Here is a 22466-nt window from a genome sequence, read left to right on the forward strand (position 1 = left end):
GAGCTTACGGTGTGCTAATACCCGTCCGAGTTGCTTGCTATTACCTATGGCAATCCCAGACACGGTTGCTGTGCACCTACATATTGTTCCTTTTCAACTTTACTTTGCAGTGAGTCAGAAGAGGCTGTACAAGGTGACATTTCATCTAAAGCTGCTGCCTATGTAGCCTTTGGACTAATCAAAATTGCTGGTGCTTTTTGTGTGACAAAAGAGCATGGCATCCAAGATAAACCAAGGAGAGGAGATCTGGGTATGCAAGCCTTCGTTTAAAAAAGGCATCTTTCATCTCGCTGACAGTGAGGTTCCTGCAGCGCTTTGATTGCCCTTTAATTACGCCTGTTTTTCCTGGTTTGTTTGAAAGGCAGATCTTGTTAGAAAAAGGTGCTGTGTGGAAAGAACTTGGCTGTCTCTGCTGCCCTTCCTTGAGGGCACACAGCAGAGCTGCCGGATTTTTATTTTTTTTCTGCATTATTAAAATGGAAGATTGTTTCTCATAGTTTTGAACATAGGCGGCACAGTGTGTTTCTCCCAAATTAGGCAAGGAGGGGCACGAGTGGCCGGGTGGCTAAAGCAGACTGGGAAGTCATGAGGTCTGGCTTCTTCCCACACTGACTTCCAGCATGATCCTGGAGGAGGTGCTTTAATCCTTCGGTCTTTCATTGTGTGCGGCTGGGCTGCTGCTTGTCTGCCACAAAGGCTGCGGGAAACCCAACCTGGTGTTGGGTGGAGGAGGGTTTGTAGCATGTCCGGGTGTCGGTCACAAGATGGGGGGGGGGAGAGTGTCACAGCTCATACCAGCTCACAGGTTTCGTGCTGTTTGATGTCTTATCTTTAAACCTCGCCATTGTGGACCCATTTGTCTTGATGAGAATCTCAGCTTTCATTAATAATAACTTAAAAAGCCTGAAAGGAATCAACAAAAAAGAGAAAGTAAGGCCTGGCTTTGGTTGGAGAGAAAAGCCTGGAAATATGATTCAAATATAGGTTAAAGGCTTAACTGCCAAGCAAGTGAAATAACTTGAGAACAGGTTTCTAATCCCTTTAGAAATCACAGTTTTAAAGAAAATGTGTGTAACTTTTGAGGGCTTGACTCGTGTGTAAGTGCTTGGGCTTGACAATACTCTATTTTTAAGTGCTGTCTCTATGTTGAATCTTGGGAGGTAAGATGATTTTTTTTTTTAAAGTAACAACAAATCTTAATATAGCTGAGAATGCGGAACTTCCCTTAGAAAAATAGGTTGGACACATGAAAAGGAATCTTGCTCAGCAGGCTGAAGACGCAGAGCAACTTCTGCGGTTATGTTTTTCTTTCTTCTGGCAATTTTGGGGTGGGGATGTAGCTGGTGCAGTCACTTGGCCTTACGTTTTGAACGCAAGTCAAATCTTCCTGAACAAAAAGCAGCTGGCTTGAAACTGTTTTAGTCCAAACTGGAAAAGCTGTTCACTAAAACTCTGTTTTTGTGGAACTTGAGGCAACCTGAAGTTGCTCAAAAATAGGAGTTACAGGATGGGCAGGGAGGAGTAGATGATCCTTTTGAGCCGAAATGGCTTTGTACGAACAGGAGAAGACAGGTTGGCTCTCTGTTGCTTCAGAGAGGTGATTAGGTTTTAGTTGTCACCTCCTGCCCAGAGTCCTGGAGACTTAAATGGCATGAAAATGAAATCAGCTGCTTAAAGCCAAAGCTAATCAAATGAGGAGACTCTAAAGTAGGAGGATAATCTTTGTCATCTGACAGACAATCCCAAATTCCCATGGGATACCCATGCAGCTCTGCTGCTGTAGCATGCATAGTTGTGCTGAGACCAACGCTTCTACCTTCAGCCCAGCATGCTGCGTGAGCTTTGCGTGGCTGGTAAGCCATGAAAACTGAAAAACATGGACCCGAGTTACCCAGTAAAAAAGTGACACAGCTTGCTAGGGAACTGGTGGCCGATGCTGCACATGGAGTCCACTGGTGTCCAGTGGTGTGAAACTGGAGTGAGGGATTTCACAGAAATTTTGAGGCTGTGGTGGACCTGCTGACATGGATGGTCAGGCATGTTTTGTAGAATGCAGTCATTTCTTCATACAGACCTGAGAGTTTGTGTGAATATTCAATATGGGTAAATTTAAAATTTAAATTTAAAATGTAAAAATATGCAAACACCAGAGCTGAGGCTCTCTTTTAAAAACCAAAACCCTTGCTCAGGGAACACAATTATTAAGGCTGTGCATACATCTGATTACCTAGCTCCGAAGTGGGTGAAAGCAACTCTTCCAACTCCTTGAAGCTTTCCCCTGGGGCATGCCAGCACTGCAAGCAAAATACCCTTGTAAAACTGAAGGTAGCAAAAAGGGAAGCAAGGTGGATAAAAAAAGCTGGCAAAACCACCATTTGGGTTAGTCTGGGGAAGACTGAAAAGAGCTTATTTTAAAATAATTTTTCTGGCTGCTACTTGGGATGCATTTAACACTTTCAGAAAAAGTTGTCTTGGAACAGTGCAAGTTTGGAATGCTGAGACACAGGCTGGAAAGCGAGCGGGCATCGAGCACAGCTTGCCTTCAGTGCTGCTGTCCTTGCGTGTCGTCCTGGCTTGGGCCACCGCAGAACAAGCAGCACAGGTTGGCTGGCTGGGGATGGGGCTCTGCCAGCATGCCACGCTGGCGTGAGTTAGATGTTGTTTCACACATCTTAATGTCCCTTTGCACAAGTGGGACTTGGTGGGGGCATTGCCAGCTCTGTGAGGCTGTGTGTGCACACAAGGGAAGGGATGGGGGCTGTTTGCCGAGCTGGTGTGCTGGCAGCTGTCTCCCTGCTCTGGGGCAGCGGGTGCTCACAGAGGCTGCAAGAAGTTGCATGTGAATCGCAAACACTCAAGTTATTTTCAAACAAGTTATTACAAGAGACGATGCTTATCTATGCTCTTCTTCCTCACCCCCCTGTCCTCCCCCTCCCCCCCTGGCTTTTTATACTACTGTGTTCTATACAGGAAAAAAAAAAAAAGGAGCTTATATCCCTAATCGGGTGATAGTTATTACATTTCCATTTCCCCTCTTTTGTTAAAGCTAGTAAAGGATGTTGCAGAACCTGTGTGAAGAAGCCTGTGATAAGCGCTTTGCAAAACCACAAATGCAACCCAAATGCTTTTCAAAACCTACCTTGAGACTTTGCAACACCGGGACGTCTCCGGGAGGTGGCACTAACTCACTGCAGAGACTGTCAAACGGGTGTTTCGTGGTAGTAACACAATAAGTGAGCGATCAAGCGGTGGGACAGTATTCCTGCAAAATCTCTGGAAGATACTCTGGCTCCCAAGGATTTGATTACTTTTTTTTTTTTTTTAAGTGGTGGGTTCCCAGCCTTTGTTCTTGACACAGAGAGGAGAGGAGCCATTGCAGGTCTTGGTAGCTCATAAATTCCTGGTAATTAATCACTGCAGCTTCTTCTGAGACATACCAATAACGAGGATTGTGTCTGGGGAAAGGCTTGGCACGAAGCAAGTGCACATTCTGGATACGAAGTACTGTAGTCTGTCTGTTCATATCTACACAAGGGTATTTCTTCCTTTTGTTAAGCAGCGTTTGGTTCATTCTGTGGTTGTGTGTTGTCGTTGGGGTGGGTTTTCGTAGGCAGTTATGAAGGTGAAATTAGATATGTTGAAAATCACTCTCCATTTTCCCCATAATTCAATTTTTTAATTAGAATAATGAAAATATTGCTCTTTCCCTTTTGAATTGAACATTAACAGAGTATTGTAGGTCTTACTGAGGAATATTCAAAATGGTGTTCATCTTTTAAAGTGTAAAGCCCAGAAACTTTCACTGAAATAACTGTATTATTCCAGGGTTTAAAGATATCATGTTGCCTAATATTTTTTAAGAGTTCTTAATATCATTTACAAAAACAAACCAAAAAAACCCACCCAGGTAGTTTGAAGTGTAAACTGTGCTTACAGCAGCTTACATAAAACTCATGAAAAGCTTTGTTTTAACTTGCCCAGAGTAACATAATTTTTTCAAAGCATGGTTGTGTTCTTACCAAGATGGTAAAACACTGGGGAGTGATTGGGTGTAGGAGGATTACTGTTGCTAAAAGTTTGATGACGACATTTGAGATCTCTTGGGTGGAAATATCTGGGAAAGATGGGTGGAGTCTTCAACAAAGTTTGACAGTTTGTTGAAATTTCACTCTGGACAAAATGGCTTTGTCCCTTGTAATGCCTCATATAAAGAATTAAGAATGTAATACTGATTCTTGTGGATTTTACTTGATCTCTCAGAAGACAGAAGGTCCTACTTGTGGTGGCAAGGACCAACATTTAGATCTCTGCGGTCACCAAGTAGTCCCTTGCTCAGTTGCCAGCCAGGAGCCTGTGTGTTTCTACTGACGGGTGCTGCTTCCCTCTTCTACAGGTTTTCATTTCTGTGAACTGCCTCAGCACGGATTTCTCCTCTCAGAAGGGAGTTAAAGGCCTGCCCCTGAATCTTCAGATTGACACCTACAGCTACAATAACAGGAGTAACAAACCTGTCCACAGAGCGTACTGCCAGATTAAAGTCTTCTGCGACAAGGTAAGGTTGGGTCAATGTGCCAATGACCCTTTGGGAAAGGCTGTTCCACAGCTTAGCAGCTTTTTTTTTTTTTTTCTTTCTAATTCTGGCACTTGCTATTTTGGCTCATTGAAAACTCCCATCTGCGTTCAGCCCTTTGCAAGGGAAAAATTTCAACCCCTTCTACTTGGCTCATAGATGTTATGATGACCTCAGATAAATTTGCTACTCTAAAAATGCTGGACCGCTGAGAAGTGTTCCTGAGCATTGACTTTGGAGGAAGGTCAGTCAGTGGCAGAAGAGTGTTTGTCAGTACTCCAGACACTGGACAGTCCTGCAGAGTCCCTTCGGTAGGAGAAATCATTGCAATTGATTTGGAGCAAGTGAGGGCTTGTCTTTTTGCCCAAGCTATGTTGTGTTGGTCCTTTTAAATTTCTTCTTGTGGTCTTACTGCATTTGTTATTTAAAAAACAAACAGACAACTCGCACATCTTGTGAACAGAAAATGTTGCTGTTTACATTGTGCTGCTGTGAGATACAGCAGTATAACAAAGCCCATTTACAAGCTGGATGGGTGCTGTAATTTGACTGCTCTGCCTAATGCATTTAGCATACAGAGAATTAACAGCTTTCCCAAAGCCACTGTTCACCTGAAGCTGCGAAAGAAACATATCGGGAGCTGAGCTGAAAGTGGTTATAAAAGCTTAACTGAGAAGAAAAGACATTTCCCAGTCTTTAACCTGTTCCTACCTGAGCAGTCTTTTGAAGGACCAGAGCAAGTAATGTGCAATGTTACTATTTCTGAGGGACCGAGATCTTTCTAGGCTGGGATCAATGCTGCCTGGACTTCCCCAGTCCTCCTTTTGATTGCTGTGAACCACACTGGTTTCCTATTTTGTTGGCAACCTACTTGATTAAGGCCTCTCATTCTTTGCATCTGGACTCTGTCTGCACAGCACAGGCTTTTTGTGAGTGACGTCTCAAATACCTCTCTGTGTAGCTGCAGGTCTGAGATGGGCTCGTGACCCCCGCTCTTGAGTTCTGTGCTAGCTTTGCACCAGTTACATACTGTGTGGTCTTGTCTTGTTGCTATCCCTCAGGACACTGCCACAAATGTTAACCTTCTGTGCCATAGCTCCTCTTACCTCCCAAAATATATGGAGCCCTCTACATTCTGCCTCTGCTGTAGCATCCCGTTAACCCATCCTGCCGTGTTTTATTGTCTACCTATATGCTTTTAAATGGGCTCCTCTGCTTTCTTGCGTGGTTGGGAGAAGCTGCCTGCCAGTGTAAAGCTACTTAGTCATCTTCCTTCAAGTGCCTCCTGAGATGGCTCCTGTTGTGATGATTTCTGCAAAGAATATACCAGGGAGTTAACGAATGCTCTCCAGAGCTATCTTAAAGGCTTGCCAGTAAGCCTAGGAGGCTTGGGTCTCATGGGCTTTCTTCAGGGTTTTTTTTTTCTTTTCCTTTTCCTCTTCTAAAATGAGACCAAGGCAAGTGTGTCATCTAAAACACTTTCATTATCTGGGAGTCTTGTGTGTTATCAACCTGTATTCTTTACAATACCAGTGAGTATAGACTTGCTGCAGGGAAGTGGGAGATCTTTTACTCAAGATATCCAGTCAATTACTGATACTGTGCTAAAATTACTGACAGGCTTGTGCCACTGCTAATGAGACAAATTGGTTAATAAAAGGTCAGATGTGTAATCCCAGAAGGGGGAGGGATGCTGTCATTCACTTAGTGGCCAGCCCAGCCTAAACCACAACAACATGGCTTAAAGGAAACCATTTGAGTCTATACCATAAATCTCAGTAAATCTATTAGTACAGTAATGCCAGTGTATCTTTTATTTTCCTTTGGGATTTTGACCTTTCCTCCTGCTTTATTCTTCCAGATACTTTGCAAATTGGCTGTAAATTAAAAGGGGAAGGAGGAAAGAAGAAAAGATTACTTTTTTGTATTTAATCTGGCTGTTGCTCGTTCTGTGAACATGCAGCCAGTGTGAGGTTGATGCCTGATGATTCTGCAATTTGCATTTATAGAAATGGCACTGAAGTTTGCTGCCTCTCAGATCTGGCCTAGGTCTGGCAATGAGAGCTGGGGACAGAGGCTGACAAGCTGAATACTGTTTGTCACTGCGTTGAATCAAACTGCGTACTCAAACGCTTGTATGAGGTGCTGGGCAAGTGCTCCTGTGGGCAGACCTGTGTCCTTACAGTTGCAGGTACTGACTCGTAGACCCTCAACGCTTGCCACCTTCTCTAGGCTCCTGTAAGAGCATTGGCATTTCAGAAGGACCACCCATTTTCTGCCCTGCTTTGAATATTGGGTAATCAATCAGCTGGTCTTGAATGTTTACAGGACCATCGTTACTATAGCATCCACACGTATTGCAGTCCTTAATGTGTTTGTTCTCATGTGGCCACTCTTACCTGTAGAAGTGCCATTATCCGTGTTTTCTTTGTGGAGGGCCAAGTGTATACTTGTGGAGGTCTGTTGGAAAAAACAGCACAAAATGATGATGCTGTGGCCACCTAACAGGGACAGCTCTGTGTAGGTCCCCTCTGTTCCTTTGTCTGTTAAGTCTGTGCTTACATTGTGCACCTGAACTGACTTTGAACCCAGACACTGGCGTGGCAGTCCTCTGCTGTCTTTTTTGTATGCACAAATTGATAGATACCCTACAGAAGGTCTAGCAGTTTAGTTAATGTTGTGTGGTGTCCTTAGCACGGGAAAGGCATGAAGGAGGAGTATTCCCACACTTGGGGTGGAAGGGAAAGCTGCTGATACTTGTTTTTGGCTGCTGCCTCTGAGATCAAGTTTCTTCATGCATTTCTGTCTTCCCCTCTCTTCTCTCTCTGTGGGAAGGGGTCCACAGGTGCCCAAGATGTTTGGTTTTTGTCTAATCATATCTGGTTTCAAGACCTGAGTAAAGCAGTATGGGTGTAATGGTGTCATCCTGTGGCATGTTACAGCACAAGCTTTGTTCAGTCTTGGCCCAGCTGTGTTTGGGCTGTGCAAAGATGGGGGTGACCTGTCCTAGAGGAAAATTACCTTCTCTGCTGTAAATTGTGCCTCAGCTAAGCATCCACACAGGAAAAATTAAATACAAGATTTAACAAGCTATAGCTAGTGTTGTCCTCTGGAACCTGCTGTTACTCTTGTAGTGATGGGCGGTGCTGTGGGAAGGTTTTTATGGGGTGGTAGGAATAGGTGAGTGAGATGCTGTTAGAAGGAGAGACATGGTGAGAGGCAGCATTGATGTGGGTGGGCAGCAAAATGGAGACTGTTCCTTGTTTTGCATGATCACAGAATATGGGTGGGAAGGGACCTTTAAAGGTCATCTAGTCCAGTGCCCCTGCTGTGGGCAGGGACACTTCCACTAGACCAGGTTGCTCAAAGTCTTGTCCAACCATACCTTGAATGCTTCCAGGGATGGGGTGTCCATAAGCCCCCTGGGCAGCATGTTCCAGTGTTTCACGACCCTCGGAGTAAAGAAATACTTCCTAATATCTAATCTATTATATATCTACCTAATCTATATATTATATATATATAATTATAACAATAATCTATAATCAATATATCTAATATATATATATAAGCTAATATCTAATCTACCCTCTTTTGGTTTAAAACTGTTGCCCCTTGTCCAGTCACTACAGGCCCTGGTAAAAAGCCTCTCTCCGTCTTTCTCATAAGCCCCCTTTATATACTGAAAGGCCATTATAAGGTCTCCCTGGAGCCTTCTCTTCTCTAAGCTCAGCAACCCCAACTCTCTCAGCCTGTCTTCACAGGAGAGGTGTTCCAGGCCCTTGGACCATTTTTGTGGCCCTCCTCTGGACCTGCTCCAACACATCCATGTCTGTCTTGTGCTGGGGAGCCCAGAGCTGGATGCAGTACTCCAGGTGGGATCTCAGGAGAGTGGAGTAGAGGGGGAGAATCACCTCCCTCGACCTGCTGGCCACGCTTTTGATGCAACCCGGGACACAATTGGCTTTCTGGGCTGGCAGCACACGCTGCTGGCTCGTGTCCAGTCTTTTGTCCACCAGTATTCCCTAGTAGCTTGGCCACTGGTGCCACAGGGCAGGGCTGTATGCCAGAGCTGCATCTAGCGTGAGAGAGTGTGCAGAGAGTGGCTGGGGAGCAGTCCTCTGTCCTTGGAGCGCGTCTGACTGACATGGCACATGTGTGGAAGCAGGGAATCTCACAGTGCCATAGAGGGTCCACATCCCAGTGTGTTGTGACTCAATGTCACATCCTCTCCCTACATCTCTGTTGCTTTATCAAGCTTATTCTTACAAGCTTATTTGTTCCATTATTGCAGAATACAGGATTGCCAGTGTTTTTTCTTCAAAAGTGTGTGATCCTGGCTGTTGCTGAGCTCCGCTGGCAAGGCAGAAAAGCCTGTTACCAAGACACAAATTTATTTTTTTGTGGTGTTTGAGATGGGTTTACCTGAGCCCCTGTAGCCTGGATCAGGTTGATTTTCAGGCAGAAGTCTGGCTGTAGGCATGGGAAAGCAGAGGTTTTCTCAAAATGTGTGCGCTTGATGGATTAGGCCATTCTCCACAAGGAAGCAGGTGCTGTTCTGTAGCACAGTGTTTGAGTAATAGAACTTTTTTTTTACCTTTCACGTGGAAATAACAAGACTGGAGCCAAATCTGATCTTTCTGCTGTCAAGCTGAGATGTTAAACTGTTCTGGTAAGGGAAGGCCCAGAGGGGTGTGGATCCAGCTGTACTGAGGTTTAGGTTTGGCTTTATGGGGACAAATGAAGTTAGCATGTGTCTTCATTAGTAATGTTTTCTTTTTCATAGCAGCTGTCTGAAACTGTTTGTGTCCTGGCTGTTAGGTGGGAGAAAAGGCGATATATGTTGATGTACATCAGATTCCTTTATTGCTAGTGCAAACGTGCCCACTGCTACCTAGCAGGTTTAGGCATCCTGCTATAGGGTATTGATTTACTGGGAGGTTAGGAGGGCTGTTGCCTTAGGCACCATTTCCCACCTCATCACCACATACTTTGTGTCATCTTGTTCACCATAGCTAATCTAGTCTTCCTCCAACACTGTGCGAGGATGTGGGTGTGTTTTGGCAGCTTTGCAGGAGTGGGAATGAGAAATAATGGCTTCCTGTGGCTAGATAACTGTTACCCCCTACCCTGCTTTGCAGGAGGGTGTTGGGAGACAGGTAGAACTTGTGTATACCGGTTTGGGCGGTGATGTGTGGTGGTAGGATCAGGATTCAGTGTTGGGGATCTGCAGTGGGCTTATCACCCTCTGCAACTGGCAACATGACATCCCTGCCTTAACCCACAGTCACATGGGAGGTCTGGGCAGAGCTGGAGGAATGAACACTATTCCAATACAAACCTTCTTCCTTCCTTTTCTCGCTGCACAGCTGCCTGTGCATTGCAGAAAACATAGTTTTCTCCCCACTGCTGCTTGGTTTGGAGGACCAGGAACCATGGCAAGAACCTGGTTAGGTACCTCTGGATTCCCCATAGCCTGGCCCCTATAAAAAGAGAATGTCTGCTTTACAGTTATGCCTGTTTTCAGCTTGAGATCAGTGAAGGCTGGTATAACTGCTGTGTGGGTCATGCAGGAAGGTATCTTGCACTTGGTGAACCAAGCATGGCTTGATCTTTATAAATCAGGATTTAATGATGATCTAGTGAATTTTTAAACTGAGGGAACTTGCAAGTTTTTATTGTTTTAAACACTTCTGATTTATTTTATTTCACATTTCATAAAGTTGTTATAGCTGTGGGTATATTTTTGTCATCATACCCCCATCTGACTTGAAAGAAAAGCAAGTGTTTGCATCTTGGATGTGGTTGTTGGATTTCATTAGGTGACAGGACTTGAAAATAAACACTGGGCAGATCTCCAAGTTGGCACACTGGTAAACCTGAAGCTTGGGTACTGTGGAGCTGACCTCCACAAACACAGCTCTGGAAGAACTGGTGTTCCTGCCTCTGCAGCTGGAAAAAAAAAAAAAAAAAAAAAACCAAACAAACCCCAAACTAAAAAGACCCTCTATCTCTCTCTCCCACCCTTCCCCTTAACCTTTTGTCTGGCAGGGAGCAGAGAGGAAGATCAGGGATGAAGAGCGAAAGCAAAGCAAAAGAAAAGGCAAGTGCACTGACCCCAGCTCTCAGTTGAATGCCTGTAAGTAAAATTATTCCATCGGTATTTTAAATATTAGATCTGTTATTGGTTATAAATAAGTTGTGCAGTCCAACTCTAAGTCAATTTTTATCCCCTATGGAATAGCGTTTGTTTTAAGCAGTTGCTTGTGGAACCATTGTGTGTCCTGGTTCCGGCAGGGATGGGGTTAATTTCCCCAAGGAGCCGGCAGGGGAGGCAGGTTTTCCATACCACGTGAGCCATGCCCAGCTATAAGAGGAGCTAGCCGGGGAAGGGGGGGCAGTCGCCACTCGGGAGCGGGCGGGCTGTGGCGGTTCAGGTCCGGTTACTGTAATCGTGTCCTTACACTACTTTATCGGTGTTATTGTATTTTTTCTTTTCCCGTTTGCTGTTCTGTTAAACTTCACCATCTCAACACACGAGTTTTGCCTTTTTCTGTCGATTTCTCCCACGGCTGTGGGAGTCGAGCGAGCGGCCCTGTGGTTCTTTGTTGCTGGCTGAGGCCAAACCACGACATTGTGTTTTGCAACACATTGAGTCACTTAGGGTTTCACTTCTACCTAGTTCTTCCTGCTTAACACAGGGCCCTTTTATGTTTTCAATCAGGTATGGTCTTTAGCAGTTGAAATGACGGTGAGTGTGTGATTATTTTTTTTTTTCTAGGCACTGCTAGAGCCCCTGCAGCTCTGTGTGGCAGCAAGTACTAGAGCTGTTCCAAGTGTTTCCAGGTTGACCCTAAACTTAGGCTTTAACTTATGTTAAAAACATGTTCATAACTGTGCTGCAAGGTGGTGGCAGCCTTGGGACTGAGCCTCTAGCCTCCCAGCCTTACGCTTAACTCTTCTTGAGCCAAGTGGTCCTTAATAAATAATTTCCATAGAAGGTGTGAAGTGTGTGAAGGCCTCACCACTCTTAGTATGTAAAGGCTGTAGAGCTTATCCGGCTGAGCATCTTTCCTTTAACTGCTGCAGATGACTGCAACAGATCCTGTGTTTGGATGACTAGTTATTCACCAGCAGAGCTGCTCAGAGGAAAATGTATGTTCCTGTTCTTCCTTCTCATGGGGCAGGTGTGTGCTCTCCCTGGCTCTGCTCAGTGTGCTTGTCAGAGCCCTGCTTTTAGCAGTCCAACTGGTTCAACAACCATGTACCTCATGTCTTGCTGGGCAAGATTTTCCTAACGCAGCAGGTACAGGCTGCTGGAGCAGCTTCAGAAGAAGATTATACTATGAGGGAACCCATTTGCTCAGGGACAGTTGCAGAAAGGGCTGGTTTTTGTGTTTTTGTTTTCTCTTTGTTTTTTCCCAAAGTACATGGTGTGAAATGTAGGTTTAGCACACTGTTAGCATTTAACAAATGTTGCCTGTAGGACTCCCAGAAGATTACTCCATGCAGTCCTTTGCATAATGGTTGGAAAGTGCAAACAGTTTCAGTACAGATTTCCAGGATCCTGTGATGTTACAAAAGCTGCTTTCCAGTGTGAATTTCCTGGGCTTGGGCTTAGCCTGATGTGACCTTTATTTTCCTGGAAAGTACAATCCGTTGCTGTTTAGCTCTTGTGTGGGAAGTTTTTCATTCCTTTAAGCCACAAGCTATTATACCCACCTCCAGGATCACAAATGTCACGTGCATATGGACTCAGCAACAGCAGAGATAACTTTGTCCAAAAGTCACAAACTATTTTCTGCAGGGACTGAGGAATCCTTAAAAAAATCAGTTTTGCAAGGGGGAAAAAAAGAGTCTATTTTCCACTGGGGACATGAGAAATGAAGTGTTTTGACTGCAGTTGGTTTGACCCGAAATCGAAATGTTTCCTCTTGGTAAAATGAGTGGAAGTTTTCAGCTGGGGTCAGTTTGATATGAACGTGTCTAAAGTACAGTTTAAGGCACCTCCTGCCTCACTCTTTCCCAAACAAGTCTTTGTGGGTGAAGTCTGTCCACTTGGTGGCTTGTGTCATATCAGCTGGGACATCATGAGAACCAAAGTGCTCTGTGGGAGACAGTGCTGGTCCCAGTGGGGGATGAACTGGGGGTCTGGCAGCTTGAGGTGAGCAGGATGAAGAACGAGATGAAGAAAAATGTAAAATTTGAAAGCATGGAAGAGAAACGTAACTCTAAATGTTACTATCTTGCAAGAAACAGTATTTGTACCACCTCTGAAGTGTGATAGTGCTTCTGTGGTGCTGTCTCTGTGACAGACTACCAATGGAAAACATGTGGGCTCTCTTTGTTGTCTCTTTGTCTTCTTTCTGCCTTTCTGGTATGGGAAATCCAGCAACCTTTTGAGGGAATGGATAAGGAAAAGAGGGGACTCAAACTATCCTTTGCCCTCTGTTTGAATGGTTTGCTTGGTACATGGAAGATCTGTGTTTTTTTGTTGGGGTGAGTGGCAGGACCATTTTCCAGCCCAGTTTAATATCTGAACAAAGTCAAGCAGCTCACTGGGAGAGATGGAGCAAATGCCTGCTCCTCTGTGAAACAAGCTGTTTCCTCAGGGCCCAGGCCCTCATTTGAGAGGTAGACACCCCAGCTGCAAACTCCTCTACTACAGGAGTTTCTCCCTTTGACCCTGACTGCAGAGTACCCTTGTTCAACAGCATATGTGCCTCAAATCGTGTAGGAAGGCCACAGCCCCATCGGTGACTTCACTATCCTCTATTCCAATCTTTGGTCTCTCTGCAGTTTCTGATGTTAAAGTGCCAATGCTTCCCTCACACAAACGTACGGACATCACCGTCTTCAAGCCCTTCATGGATCTAGACACTCAGCCAGTCCTTTTCATTCCTGATGTTCACTTTGCAAATCTTCAGCGTGGTGCTCACGTAAGTAAAGCTCATGGGTGTGGGGATAAGGAGGGCTATGGGATATATCTGCAAAAAGCCTAGGATGCTGTATGTATGTATATACATACAGAATGCCAGACTGTCTGCACTGATGCCATAAAAATATACAGGCTGAGTCTTACGTGAGCAAGAGGCATTGCTCCTAGTCACATTGGCTAGACTTAACTGGGGATGTTTTATGAATAATTTGCCTATGAACTCCCATTTCCATGAACTTGAAATAATGTTTCCAAAGCATCTCCAGTTGAGAGTTCATTGAATGAACTGCAGGCTGTTTTTCTCTTGTAAAATCCATTGGGTTCCTGGTGCACTGCTGTAGACCTCGGGCTCCTCCAGCCTGCTGCTGCAGGGTGAAAAGCCGTTCTGTGGAACTGGCAAGTGTGTCAGCTCTGATCTGCTGCCAGAGTGCCCTGCCTCAGCGTTCCTGGAAAGTCCCAGCTGACAGGAAACTGGAAGGGGAAAAAATTAGAGTGCAACCAAGTTTCAAAATCTTGAACTTTCCTGTACTGAGAGTCCTGGCATGCTCTAACTGGATCTAAACATTACTTTATAAGAGCATTGCCTAAACTCCTAACAGGGATGGAGAATAAATCTGTATCCATAAGGCTGACTCTTCTGCATGTTTTCCTCTGAAGGCTCTAGTGCTGAGCTCTGTCACAAGACTATGCCAGTCCAGATAGAAAGCTAGCTAGCTCTTGTATGTTCCCATCTCTCTCATCATTGCCCAGGGAAGTTTGTGGAGGCCCTATCCCTGGAGGTGTTCAAGGCCAGGTTGGACAAGGCTTTGAGCAGCCTGGTCCAGTGGAAGGTGTCCCTGCCCGTGGCAGGGGGGTTGGAACTAGATGATCTTTAAGGCCCTTTCCAACCTAAACCATTCTATGATTTGAGATCATTTAACTTCTCTTTATGAAATGAGATAAAGAAGATACTTACTGAAGATTGAGCCAAAGCATTGTTTGATACAGGGTTGAAAGATAATAAGAGGAAATGAAATCTAGTTCTGGATAAAAGCGCAAGTATTATTTGTGTATTAAAATGAAGGCCAATGTTTATCGCTTGGACCAAAGCATCTTACTTCTAGTAGCGTAGTCATGGCTGGCTCCCTGCTTGACAGCCATGGTTTCCCCTGTGTCCTGAACCGATGCTCTTACGAGTGAGTTGGGTAGGTGAGCCATCTGCCCCTCCCTTGCAGTTCCTGCCATTGGCTCAGGGGTTCCCTCTCCTTTAACTTGATGCTCTTGGACCTCTGCTCATGCCAGATGCAGCAGGATTGTTGTTCCATGCCAGTGATTCTTTAACGCAAACAAAGCTATTGCTAAGTTGCTATTAACAGATAGCACTTAGAGGGATGGGGAGAACATTGCTGACAAGACCATGTTACACCAGCTAATGGGTCTTTCCTTATGCAACTTTGTTTTGTAGCGTTCAGAGCCCTTTGTAGTATTTTCTAAGGACTGAGTACCACATAAGGTTCTCACTAGCTAGCTGATTCGGCACATGTTTTTCTGCATATGTCAAGAAAATCTCCCCTTTGTTTTAACAGGTCCTTCCTGTTGCTTCAGAAGAACTGGAGGGTGAAAGGTAAGAGTTGTGCTACTTCAGCCTACTGAAGTCTTGCCCTCGTACAGGGGGGTTAGTCCCTGTAATTGTGCTGCTGCTAACTTTTTGCCCTGTCAATGACAGCTCCAACCTGAAGAGAGGAGCCTATATTGGGGAAGAGGACTTTATTGCTACTCCGAATAAGATGGCCAGAATAGAAGAACCAAAAAGAGGTATTATTTTCTTTTTCAGAAACTGAACTATTGGAGTATTTGTCCATCATGACAGAGAGATGCATCTGGGTTAAAGAGTTGTTTTAATTTATTTTGGAGTATACTTTAGCCTGATTTTTCTGGCTTTGAGTAGTAATAGAAAGAGTTTGTATATCAGGATGTAGTTCAGCTCTGCAAATCTCTTACAATGTCAGAATTTCTCATTTTTTTCTGTTAACTCAGACACTAACTGGCTCTGAACCTGTAAGGAAAGAGACTTAGAGGAGGTGAGCAGTTTACCAATCTCCTTGGTGGATTGGTGGAGAGAATTTATCATGTAATCTGCTACAAAATACTGTGGAAATCTTCTCCAGGACTTTAAGCAATGAATGCCAAGAACTAGTTCTGGATATAACTGTTGCATCTTTCATGGTGCCAGAAAATGGGCTGCTCACTGCTGAGAGGGAAAGTGAGAGAATATTCTGCTTATTTTTAACCTGTTGTCAACCTTTGCAATTTGATGTGGGATTGAATGATGCTGTGATGTGGAAGGAGATGAGAGGTCCCTTAGGAGATGGTACAGTGGATTACCTGCCTCATGACAGTTGTGTGTGGGAGGACCATGACAAACCTTAAAGGATTAAAAGAGGAGGATTAAACTTGTGATGTGGCAAAGGTGAAGTCTAGCAACTCTGACCTTAATGGGACCGCACTTCTGTAGTCTGGATAAAACTAGTAGGAAGGATGGATTTTATAAAAGGAAATTAGACTTCTTGGGTTTTTTTTGTTGTAGCTGGATGCCATAAAACAAAACCCATGGGATTCTCTCTCCTTTGGCTGCTGTATCATCCAGCCTGTGCTGTAACTGAGAGTGTGTGTGCTGTCTTCATATTTTAAATATACAGTCCCTTTTTAAGCCTGCCTTTAGCAGAGGAAATCCATCAAGGTGCTGTGTTGTCCTGAGTTCACCTTGTTCAATTAGATGTGCCAGTAATTGTTCTGTGTTGCAGGTGTGTCAAAGCTGTGACTGATGAACCCTTGTAAGCAATCCAGGCTGCAATACCTAGTCATTAGAAGATGGATTAAAGACAGCAAAGCTGTTAAGAGTCCGAGCTTTCTTGCTCTCATGGCTTATTCCTCAGCCTTAATGCAGTTTTGATGAGGCTGATGTTACGTACAGTGATTCTCTGTTAGCTTGAGAACGCTAGGGATGCTTACCTAATTTGGTTTCTCATTCTTTCATTCCCCTCCTAGCAGGAGACTAAGTCTGCATTGTGTGTCAGCTGGGGTGGTATGAGTATTACTGAAACGTGGCAAGGGGCAGGAAGAGAAATGAGACAGCATAGGAGGAGCAGAGGACCGCACAAATAAATTATTTAAAAATGAGGAGGTGGCCAGGATGGCTTCACCTGCTGTGATAGCATGTGTCAAATCATTTTATTGTGCAATGTCTTATGGCAGATGTCCTGTGAAATATGGATACACAAGAGTCTCAAAGCTGTGTGTTTTGCATTCCACCTTTCTGTACTGTGTTTTTCTTTTGAATAATAAGTATTTTGACAATAAAGATGTTTGAGCACATAGTATTTATGTGTGCAAAAAGTATGTTTGGAGCTAACCTAGCTATGCATGATTTTGATGCAATCTGCAATGTATATTGAATATATGTATGTATATCTCTTCATGAGATCCTCAATGTATATTATTCTGTACTGAGCCATTGTCATATATTGTTTTTGATTGTTTTTGAGGAGCAATTATGGAGTAAATTCCTTTCTACAATTTGTTTTTCAGTGTTGCTGTATGTCCGAAAAGAGTCAGAGGAAGTCTTCGACGCATTAATGTTAAAGACACCATCTCTGAAAGGTCTAATGGAAGCAGTAAGTAATAAGGCTGTTTAATAGTCCTTGCCACAAGTTTGAGAAAAATTGCGTGTAGTCCCTTGCTGTCCAGTCCTTATACACCGGACAGTCACAGAAGCTGGACTCTCGGTTGCAGCTTGTGTCCACATATTCCCGCTCTTCTAGATAAGAAGCATAAAGCTGATTTCCTTTCAATAACATGGAAATTAACATGAATAATGCTTTAATTCATTATGAAGGGACTTCAGGAAACTTCCCTTTTAAGTGTCTTACCCCACATCTGTGGGGTTTGGGTGTAAGGAGTTGTTTATCAGCCTTCTTGAAAATCCAGGTGTGTCAAGTTTGACTGGATACCTGAGATAGTCCCAAAATAACAGGCACAGCTGGAGAAGAGTGCCTTCTAGGCTTACCTCTTATGCAGATTCTGCTTTGGCAAAGCTGCAGAAGCAGCTGTGTAGGTCTTTTCCTAGCTGCATCAAAAAACGGTCAACAGACTCCTGCTGTGGATGTCCCTCATGTCAGAGAGGGTATTTTAATTAAAAAATGGAGGGATTTCCAGAATGCGTTCAGTGGTTTGGGTTTATTTCAGTCTTTCAAAGCCTTGTTTGAGGGCCTCCCCTCCCCTTTCATAACCTGCTTGTGAAGAGGTTCAAGTCCCAGCTTCTGATTGTTCTTGAAGACTTTTGTATATCTGTGCACACATGTGTGAAATTGTTCTCTGGTGCTTGACTTCCAAAATAGCCTTCCACTACCCCTGCTGCTGCAGTGCTGCAAAGGAAGTACAGAGCTTAACTCCAGGGAATGGTGTAATGTTTGGCGCAAGCTCAAAACTGACATTTCTGGCTGCCTCTTTCTGTGACTAATGCCTCGTCAATGCTCAGAGGACAGAGGCTTTGGGGCTGCACAGCCAGGTCTTGCTGTTTAGCTTTAGGACCCAGAGATGGGTCTGTAAGCTCAAGTGCTCTCTTCCTGGCTGTGGAGCTTTGCCAGCACAGGCAGGCTGGAGGTGGGGGCTAATGGGGAGGGAGAGTGAAGTCTATGAAGTCCTCTCCTACCCTGTGGTCCTGAAGTGAAGCTGTGCCTTTGTGAGCTCCTGGTTCCTTGCTTTAAGAAGTGAAACAACTGTAGCTTGGAGGAAACCCCCTGTGTTTTTGCATCCTGAAATGGCATATTGGCTTGGTACTTGCTGTCAGTGTGGTAAGAGCAATTTGCCAAAGTAAACCACGCTTAGGTTACTGACCTCATAACTTTTCTGGGGGTTTGTACAATGAAATGACGTGGTTAGTGGCTGTGGTTTCGCACTAAGGTCACCCTGCTGGACAAGGGGGACACTTCTGATCAGCTCATGTCCTTAGCAGCAGAGGTTTTTGCTCTGTTGCTGTTTTCTTCCTGTGCCAGCCACTGTGATGACTAGTTTTCACCTGATCCCTCTGACACTGAATTTAAAAATGGTTTCTGATATGCTAAGAGAACAGAGAGCCAAGAGAGGATGAGAACCAGGGTCTGGGGTGGTTTTTGGTTTTTTTTCTGTGTGAGCTTTTTGTTGTGAGGGCAGGGGGGGTGCTGTATGAGAAGTCCATGGCCAAGTTTAGAACACGATTAAATTTTTTGCACAGAAGTTGGCAGACTGCAGAGGAGGGGTTCTCATCTGTGGGCTTGTGCTGTAGTTCAGGATTTAGTATTGTCTTTATAGGGCAGAGTGGTTGTTTTGATTTTCAGGCCTTTTATTGTTCCTTTCTGTAAAATAGTAGGTGGAGGGCAGTGCCAGCAGTCTCCTTGCTTCACAAATGCTTTTTTTCCCCTTTTGTTCTAGATATCTGACAAGTATGATGTTCCTTTCGATAAAATAGGAAAAATCTTCAAAAAATGTAAAAAAGGGTGAGTATGTAACTGTCTGAGAACATGAACTCCTTTTTTCAAACTTGTAGGCAAATCTGCTTTGTAATTCCTCCATGCACTGCACAATTCAAGTGCCGTTTGCAGATGTGTGTGTGGATGCGCACCGTACTAATCCTATTCCAATGTCATTCATAGAGCAGAAGACCAGAAGGGTCCTATAGAAATATGTAGTCTGACTTCAGTAATTTTCTTGTTTTGTTTTGTGCTTGTGTGTTTTGTGTTTGGTTTGTTGTTTTTTTTTTTTTCTGAAATCACTTTGGTGTCTTCGCCCCTTCCCCAAAGCCCCACTGGCTGGAAAAATACATCTTTTAATCACCTTTGGAATGTAGTTTCAAGGCTTGTGCTTTCATAGCAGGATTAACCCACCAGAATAACTGCAAAAGGTTTGAATTGATGGTAGCTCTGTGGGGTTTTGTGCTGATTTCTTATAGCTGTCAAACAAACCAGTTCAGAGCCCTGGGGTTGCTCAAGTGTCTGCAGCTTCAGAGGGATTTCTGCTGGTTCTGAGATCACCGTCTCTCTCTGGTCCAGGAGCCAGAGTTAACCCTTTCGTTCAGATCCTAGAAGTGCAGTTGCAAGCTTTGGTGGCAGGTTTGGGTAAGAACAGCCAAATCTGCTATAGGAAGCCACGGGTCAGATAGGTGAGCAGGGACCTTGCGTTACCTCTGGACGGTCCAGGCTTTCTAAGATTTGAGGGCACTTTTGCTGTCTTCGGCATTCAAAATGGTAATACTTCCCTGACTTATTTTTATTTTTCCAGAATTCTGGTCAACATGGACGATAACATTGTGAAACACTATTCTAATGAAGATACCTTCCAGTTGCAGATTGAAGAAGTTGGAGGATCTTACAAGCTCACTCTCACTGAGATCTAAGATCACGGGTCCTCTGTGGATTTTAAACAAAGGTCTCAAGTGAACATTTTCCCATAATTTAGGATGTTGGGCGAAACACTAATCGCCGTCTCCAGAAGAAAGCCAGGCATTGACTTGTTCTGGGGAGCAGAGCAGTGTTTTAGCTTAATACAGTTGTGTTTCTGTTCTTTCCAAAGAACGCTGTAATGCTCATGACCTTATTTGCACTTGAAATGAGCGAGCAAAGATCAGTGATTAAATAGAGAGCATGTATAAAACACTAGTAAATACGGCAGGGGAAAACCCCTGGAAGGTGGCCTTTTAGAGTGGTGATATCTTATTTATCTATTCAGCATCCATGTTTGAGCCCGTTTATCAGCTAATACCATTTTATTGGACTGTTTTCTGCTAGAGGTAGAGCTGCAAAACTACTAATTGATACTAGTAGGAATTGCGTGCAGGTTGGAGAAAAAGTCTTTATAATGTTTACTCTTGAACAGGGGCAGACTGTTGAAATCACTTGTGTCATTTGGGGGGAATGTAAAACTGCCTTGCTTATGAAGAACTCGCCTTAGTAACTGTGTGAACTCTCATCAGATGAAGCTATATTGTATATAAGTGCAATATATTTTTGAAGGTTTGTAAATGTGTACATACAAGTGATATATAATATATATAAAATATGGTGTTCTGTATATACCGTGAATATATGCAATGAAGCCCATCTAAAAGGATACCATATACAGAGAAAACAGATATTTAACATAACTATTTAAAAATGGACAAACCCTTAACACGCACCAAAGGTGAGCACATGTTTGTATGTTCGTAGAAGGCACAAGAGACCTGCTTGTTAAACATGGATCTTCCTACATGGAAGGGAAAAGGTACCGGCTCTCTCCTAAACCCTCCCGCACAACAAGGCGATGGCAGTCCTGGCTTCTCTGATAGACTGCCAGTTTGAGCCCCGAAACAGCTGCGTACTGCTGCCCTGGGAGGTAATTTGGGCCAAGTCTGAGAGCTGGGCCCCAAGAGGAGCTGAGCAAATGCAGTTTCCTTGAAATCTCTCTTCTGGGGGTCAGGAAGATCTCCTGGGGGGTGGATTTTTTTTTTTTTTTTTTTTTTGGTAGCAGTGTACTTCAAGCTCAGCTGAATGCTACCCACAGCAGCAGCTCAGGCTGGATGAACTCATGGCTCAGAGACAGCTTGCAAGGTCCTAGGATGTTGACAACTGGAAGTGCACAGTCAAGGCTTTTGAGAGAGGCAGCAGCCTGGCTCAGCAGGCCAAGTGTTAGCAGGGACTAAGGGCTGCAAGCAGGTTAAGCGTTCCAGGCATTGACCTGCTGCTGAGGTGGAAAGACCAAACGGGCAGCTGGTAGAAGGTGTCCTGAGCCTAACCCCAGCTGGGAGTGCCAAACACATCCAAAAAATACTGCTCTGCAGTAGATTGTACAGTATTTACTCATCGCGTGCACGTGCTTATGAAGGAAAGGCACCCTTCGGTTAGTAGTGAGTGAGAGAGGAGCATTTAAACAGCAGCAGTTGGCTCTAAGGCAGAGCCTACATTCCAGGGTGAGCAAATGAGCATGAGCACCAGGTCTAGTGTCAGTGCTTTTGTTGGGGACCTGGATAATGAAAGAGAGCTTTAAAACAGTTTCAGACAGCACAAAGCTGGGAAGAGCTACAGGTGTATCACCTAGGATGTGAAGGTCAATCCGGATAGGCTGGAGAAATAGTCTGGAAAAGCAGGATATGATTCTACTTAATGGTTAATGGTTTTACTTAACAGTTAACAAGTCATAACCGAATGTTGTCTGGCTGTGTCATGCTGCTGTTCGGAAGAGGGAGGCAAATACCATGTTGAGTTGATAAACAGGAGCATGACCTGCAAGGAATAGGAGACCTGCCTTTTGCTCTACTTGGCATCGCCGAGGCCTCTGCTGGAGCACTGTGCCCTGTGCCGAGCCCGGCCCTTCCAGCAGAGCCTAGTCCTATCCGATGTCCCACAGAAGCCAGACCACCCACTCCTCCAGGCAGAGCTCGTGGCTTGTGAAGAGGAAGGGTTGGATGAGTTGCCTGGTGAAGGGCCATCTTCAAGAAGAGAAGGTTGAGGGGAGCAGCCTCCCAACATGTGGAAGTGCTCTCCCGGACCATCGCAAGTATAGTAAAAACCAGTGGGTGCAAATTGCAGAAATTCAGGTTAGGCGTTGAGGTGGTTTTCCCTAGCGAGAAGAGCAGATTGCCAAACTCCACCACTTTCCTGGGCATCGAAGGTCTTTAGAGCCAGTCTGGATGGTATATTTGATTCTCCCTTGGTGCTGAGACTAGGTGACCACTTGAAGTCCCTTCCCACCATATTTTTTTAATAATGTACATGAAATACTGTACTTTGGGATTTGTTTGGACCAATCTCAAGCAGGTTCATAGACCGCTCCATTTGCCCCTCCTTCCTTCTCCACTGATGGGCCCCAGGGAGGCTTGCCAGCACTCTGGGCACCGCCTAGTCCCCTCTTCGCTCTGAGGCTGGAGTCAAGCAAACTCTGCACAGATGTATCCGTGACTGTGGGTAC

At 44.5% G+C, this 22466-nt stretch overlaps 1 protein-coding gene across 1 annotated transcript in view; it reads left to right on the forward strand.

The window, feature by feature from the left end:
• The window catches only part of GRHL1 (grainyhead like transcription factor 1), a gene marked incomplete at both ends in the record, with an annotated part of 41091 nt that extends 21174 nt beyond the window's left edge, over positions 1 to 19917 (forward strand). The window contains 8 exons of the mRNA XM_082481569.1: positions 4394 to 4552; positions 10622 to 10673; positions 13370 to 13509; positions 15074 to 15111; positions 15214 to 15302; positions 17076 to 17161; positions 18957 to 19021; positions 19803 to 19917. Of these exons, the coding sequence (XP_082337695.1) occupies positions 4394 to 4552; positions 10622 to 10673; positions 13370 to 13509; positions 15074 to 15111; positions 15214 to 15302; positions 17076 to 17161; positions 18957 to 19021; positions 19803 to 19917 (744 nt within the window). The remainder of the gene's footprint in view (positions 1 to 4393; positions 4553 to 10621; positions 10674 to 13369; positions 13510 to 15073; positions 15112 to 15213; positions 15303 to 17075; positions 17162 to 18956; positions 19022 to 19802) is intronic.
• Between the last annotated feature and the right edge of the window lie 2549 nt (positions 19918 to 22466).

This window comes from Vanellus vanellus (genome assembly GCF_965231255.1).
Source record: "Vanellus vanellus genome assembly, chromosome: 3".
In the NCBI taxonomy this organism is placed as follows: domain Eukaryota; kingdom Metazoa; phylum Chordata; class Aves; order Charadriiformes; family Charadriidae; genus Vanellus; species Vanellus vanellus.